We start from the raw sequence: 6,175 nt of genomic DNA on the forward strand, positions 1-6,175 counted from the left end.
AAAGAGTGCCTGAAAAATGCCAAGTCTAGAAAGATTCCTCACGCAGCTGTTCCGTCTTGGCTTCAACAACCACCTGTTTGAAAACGCTGGAGTCTGAGATTGTTTCCATATCATCAGGCTTACGAGTCACTTAGGGACCTAGGCTCCATCCATTTCTGCACCCATTTATGTTTCTGGTCTCCACAGCAATGTGTGTCAGAATATACCTGTACGCTATGCGAAAAGCTTTCAGCTGAGCCTCCATATCCGTATCCAATATCCAACCCTAAAACAACCATTGGTTTTTTGCTCAGAAAAGGCTAAATGCCCAGAAAACACCTTTCCTTGACAAACATCTATCCTTTCTGTAACTTTGCCCACAGTATTTCAGCTAGAAAGTACTTGTAACCAACTGTTACTACATTGATCTGTAACTCTGAACTTATTTTTCAGCTGCCCTCCCTATTCAAGTACTTATTCAAGCAAAGAGGACCAAAAGGCTTCTGCAAACCTTACGGAAAATGTATATAAGATTTCTTGCTACAGAGCAGCAATCCTGGATTTAATTCCTCTGTGAGGCAGCCAAGTATAGAGATGAACAGTCCATTGCTGGAAATATCTTCAGGACATAACTGCCCTCCTTTTAAGACCATCCACCCCTCTCCTTAATTCACAAATCTCATATTTCTATTGCAGAACAAAAAATGCTTTGGGAACCACAAGCAAACACGTACTCTAACAATACTCACCAAGCACTGCACACACCAGTGGGCGACAGGGCAGGTTCTTGTCTGCCGCTTTCTTCCTGTGTCTCATTGGCTTCAAACACACAAAGATGAAAAGAAGTCAGCAGAAGCCTGAAGTGACATTCTGTGTATTACTGGATTTTTCACACAAATAGTACAGTCAGCACAGGCTTCCCTTTAGTCTTTTTCTCCAACTGCTATCTCACCTACATTAATGCTAAAGGCTATGGCTGGAGCAAAACTGTGACTGCTTTTCAGCATGTTGACCACTGGGTTTTTGTTTTTCTAGCTACGTAACTGAAGTACATTGTTACGTACTCCCCATGGAGAGGGAAGAAAAAAAAGGAGGGAAGGAAAAAGAATAAAAATCACACAGTAATTCCTCCCCCTCAGTTAATACACTGATTTGTGCATAACCCAGAAGTCTGATCTGCGTCCTTAACAGCATGTGCAATGTTACACGGCTTTGGCTTTATCGTACCAGACAGAAAGGCTAATTGAATGGGAAGCTTGTTGTTCAGTGGGCTAGCACTTATGCAGTATGCTCACTATAAAAATGGTTTTTTTCTGTCCTGGACTGGTAACGCTTTCAAGTGCTGCCTCACTGTCAAACCAGGTGGAACTTGTTGGCACAAAAAGACACAATGCACTAAGTTAGGAAAACCATTCAAGTTACGTGTAACTACAGAGCTGCATGAGGCAGGTAAGGACACTTCCTCCACAGATTCCTACAGGAAAAAGCTCGGGGAAAAAAAAAAAAACCAAAAAACTTTCCTCCTTGAAGGTGAGTCACCCCACCCAGCACTAAGTATAAGCCAAATTAGAGCACTTGGTGCAACCCCAGCTGTCCCTTAACATGTCACACAAGGGCTAATGCTTGCTAAAGATTAAGGCAGAACATTTGCTCTGCCGCTGATTTCTTAAGAGAGCTCATAATAGAGAGCTCCTCCCCAGCTACACAGGCCTCTGAATTCACCAACAGGGCAACTAGCTCTTTGTTCTTTAAAGGAGTGAGACATTCTGAGAGGAATGTCAAAATCATTCCTCAGCTACTGCCTTTCTCACAGAATTTCCATGTCTTGGCAATCTAGGTTAGATGTCTGTGACACAATTTTCAACATACAGCAGCTCAAATGCTCTGTGTTCTCATCCCAAAGAGCCAGAACAGACTATTTGGAGAAAAGACTCACCATCCTGTGTAGGTTTACTCGAAAATTCATGTTGTCGTCATGGAGAAAAGCATTAGCATACTGATCCTATTGAAAAGAGCAAGAGAAGGAAGGCGATATAAGGAGTCACCCAAGTGCCCAACACCTTCCACTTGCCTCTCAAATCACATGCATTTCAGTGTAAAACTTCCAACATATAGCTAATAGGTTAGAAAGGTACCTGTCACCTCCTCTTATCCCCACCCACGCCTCCAGTCACACAAAAGTAAACCTCTCCTGATCTCAATTCCACTTTAGTTAAGGTCTGCACTACAGGTTGTTTTGTTAACAATTTCTTTTCCATTCTACTCCTTTGCTCATTCAAGATCCGGACTGCACACACCACAGGGTCAAGAGTTTAACAAGTGTTATGTAACACGAGGTGGTTCTCCAGGCCACAAGTTCCTGTGACTGTGTGGACAAAGTTTTATATTGGCATTTTGATGGACCCATCATGCCAGAAGTTGTGGCAGTACTAGCATGTAGATTTATCAGCTGTCCCATCCCTCATTCCAAGACAAAGCTCATTCCAAGACCAGCTTTAAATGAACGTGTTTCCTCCAGATAATGCACAGCCAGGTTGAGTAACAAATACACCCTTCCTTTAATACCAGAACCAAAACGTGCCCTTGCTAGGTAGAAACAGAGTTTCTTATCTTGAATTATCTATTCATCCACCTGAAGAACTCAAGTGCCAAAACCATTTAATTATAAATATTTGAAAGGCAGATGATTAGCTTTCAGACTGTACCCTGAAGAAACGTTACTCAAGAATCCTTACACTGGCTATTGACATCACCGCTTTTTATTCTTTATTAAGAATGAAAGGACTTGCCAGCAAACTAAATGCAAATGCCACACGAACTCAATCACTGTTCAGGACATCAGCCAAACTATTACTACATAAATCCCAGGAGATGGGAACACATTCAGCCAGGACGCTGACACAGCTCTGTGATAATGCTTTCACACCCCACAACCAAACTTGCTACTTGTCTTGCTTGTAGGGACCTACAACCAGGCAGCTTTCTTTCAGACTCGTATCCTTAGGCATTGCCCATGTTTACCATGAACAGCACAGAGCTGAAAGTCGTTAGCAGATTACTCATCTAAACTCCACACCACAAAAACACCTAACAGCTAAGAGAGAAAAGCTTAGGTTCACTCTTTTTCTCCCTCCATCCCTGGGAGCTGGCTAACCCAAATAAGATGATCCAATTTTCAAGTTTCAAGTCAATTTTATTAAACGTTTATTAGCTAAACATTAAGTGCCTGAGGTCTTCACTACTCGGTACTACTGCGGATCTTCAGCTCCTGCTCAACAGGAGGCAGGGGATGTGCATGCAGATAGAGCCCCCTAACACACCATCTGCTGAACAGTTTCACACAAGAAACCTACCTCTGCTATGCATGTCAGGATAATTAGACACAGCTTGCCACTGTGTAGCCGGTGCTCATCTGCAAAGAAGAAAAAACAAGACCTCCATAAGCCACGCAAGCTGAGCAATTGCTGAAGAGCAAGATGGCTGTTGCAGCAGGAGAAAAGCCCAGCCTTGGAGATTCTTCATACTTGTACTTCTTCCATAACAGCTAATAATCTAACTATTCTCATGAAGCACTCACTCTCCAGCCTGACCGCTAAATCCCACAAGTTTGTCACCAGTCTGTGCCAACAGCAAAGTTTCTGATTTGATCCTCCAACAGCACTGTGACTATCAGTGAGCTTCTGTCCCATTCAGTTTTACTTCCACAGATATTCTAAGTACTGGGGTTAGTCCCTGTCTTTCCATCATTGCAGAGATGAGCTTTTGCCTCTCTTAGAGAAGATGGAAAGAAAGAGATCCCCCTTGCTGTAGGTTATGAAAGAAGCAGCAAAGCTTTGGTAGAGGCAGAGCACAGTGAAACAGAATGACTCCTGACGTTACGCTCAAAGTCAGAATTTTAACCCGAGTACTGAGAGCTATGACCTACTTTGCTGGGTGCAAAACCACAAAAGAAGGAAGTCTGCAAAGACTCAGCATTTTAAACCAAAGGAGTTCCACCCTGATCATGTTCTGCAACTTGTTATTCATCTCACAGCTTCAAGCAGCTTTTGCCCTGAGTGACAATTGAAGGGCTGAAAGACGCACAAATAGAGAGGGATGAAGGAAGAAGAATGCAATTTTTATTTGCGTTATTTAGAACTCTTCTCTCTCAATTTTAACCTTGAAATGCCATAAAACCCAAGATATATATAGACATAGAGTAACTTAGGATGGAAGAAACCTCTGGTCCAAGCCTTGCTCAAAGCAGGGCCAGCTAAGATCAGGTTGTTCAAGGCACTGTCCAATCAGTTCATTTAAAAATCTTTGTTCTAAAATCCAAACCACTCACAGCACAGCCCCAAAAGCACAAAACCAACCACCAAAAAACCACAACAATATACTTACACCTGAATTCTGAGGAAGCCTAAAACGGCACATTCCTGAGACCAAAAGCTTCTCTAAAGCGTAAGACTACTAAACATGCCATCCCAAACACCTGTCTTAGAGTCAACTTGGAGAAGCAGTCAGACCACTTTCATGAAAATCAGAAGATAGCATCAGCCAAACTCCTTGCATCTTTGCAGGTCACTTTTACCAACACTTTGTTAGTTAGTGTGTACATGGTAATATATAAAACCAGGTAAGACTAGCCTTAGCTAGCTGTTCTGCCTACTTTTATGCCTCCTTTGTTTTCTTTTCTACACTGCTGAGGGATAGATACTCACTAACAAGATGTACCCTGAAGCGTGCAGATTTCATCTTGCTGCACTAAGTAAGATGAAGAGGAATTTTGGAATGGGAGAGTTGAAAGTCTCTCCTATGTCTCCTTACCTCAGCTAAAATGTTTAAGTGAAAGGTTTTCTACTCCAGCAAAGCACAAGAAATGGCCTCAAAGAACTCTGATACCCTGCAGCCTTGTTATCTTCCTGTTGTAAGGCCTCCCTGTGTATTTTTGTAGGTGCTGCTACCACTTGTCTCCCTGGGAATCATGCTGTAAAGGCTCCTGTTTCACACCAAGTACTCTGCCTTGAGCCGACGTGTTGGGAACATCAAGCCATTTTCTGCAGTTATGGGGCAGCCATGCAGGCAGTTACTCACGCAGACACTTCATACTTCCACAGCACTCTCCATTAAAGCAACAAAGCAAACCACGTCCCATGGGGAGGTGTATCAGTGTGAACCCTATTTTACAGATGGGAAAAAATGATGCAGAGTTTTTGTTTCTCCCAAGGCAACTGCCTCTGACTGACACAAGAGAGAAAACAAGAGGAGTATCTAGCAAACCCAGTCTATTAAATTATGCTCTCTGGGACAGGACCAAAACAACTATCTAGTCCTGGATGTGCAATAAACCAGTCTCCCCTCTAGGTGTTCCTACCTGTCTCAAGACATATGGAGTAAATTAGAGTTATCCATTCTTCTCTCGTTGCTATACTGGTGTCACACGGAATCACTTAAGTTAGCAAAACCTTAAAGATCATCAAGTCCAACCATTAACCCAGCATTGCCAAGTCCACCACCAAACCATGTTCCCTAGCACCACATCTACGTGTCTTTTAAATATCTTCAGGGATAGCAACTCAACCACTTCCCTGGGCAGCCTGTTCCAATGCTTGGTTTTACACAAGAAAGTTAGGCAAGGTCCCATCTATCATCAAAATATAAGGACAGGTACATATCCACTAGAATTACACGCGCAGGTTTGGAAGCCAGTGGAGTTTATTGCCACATACTACCATGGCAGCAAGAAGAATAAGTGTACTAACCACACAAACTTCAAATGTTATCTGAATGTTATCTCTAAGCATGTGTAAGAAAAAAGGTTATCTGGAGTAGCCAGCATGTATTCTCCAAGGGGAAATCGTGCTTGACCAATCTGATAGTCTACTCTGATGGCTCGACTGGAAGGACAGATGAGGGGAGGGCAGTGGATGTCATCTACCTCTACTTCAGCAAGGTTTTTGACACTGTCTCACATAACATCCTCAAACAGAAGCTTAGGAAGTGCAGGTTGGATGAGCAGACAGCAAGGTGGATTAAGAACTGGCTGAATGGCAGAGTTCAAAGAGTTGTGATCAGTGGTGTGCAGTCTAGTTGAAGTCTTGTAGCTAGTCATGTTCCCCAGGAGTCAGTACTGGGTCCAGTGTCATTCGACATATTCATCAATGACCTGGAAGGAGGGATAGAGTACACTCAGTGAGTTTGCAGCTGACACAAA

The 6,175-nt window shown here is 42.9% G+C and overlaps 1 protein-coding gene across 2 annotated transcripts in view; it reads right to left on the reverse strand.

The window, feature by feature from the left end:
* LOC104489643 (chromosome unknown open reading frame, human C10orf76) overlaps positions 1-6,175 on the reverse strand; it is a 56,013-nt gene that overhangs the window by 22,787 nt on the left and 27,051 nt on the right. For both annotated transcript variants that reach the window (XM_010131829.1, XM_010131830.1), the window contains 3 exons: positions 3,333-3,391; positions 1,916-1,981; positions 729-798 (listed from right to left, as the gene is read on the reverse strand). In XM_010131829.1, coding sequence (XP_010130131.1) covers positions 729-798; positions 1,916-1,981; positions 3,333-3,391 — 195 coding nt within the window. The remainder of the gene's footprint in view (positions 1-728; positions 799-1,915; positions 1,982-3,332; positions 3,392-6,175) is intronic.

The sequence above is a fragment of the Buceros rhinoceros genome, unplaced genomic scaffold (genome assembly GCF_000710305.1).
Source record: "Buceros rhinoceros silvestris isolate BGI_N320 unplaced genomic scaffold, ASM71030v1 scaffold72, whole genome shotgun sequence".
Lineage (NCBI taxonomy): Eukaryota > Metazoa > Chordata > Aves > Bucerotiformes > Bucerotidae > Buceros > Buceros rhinoceros.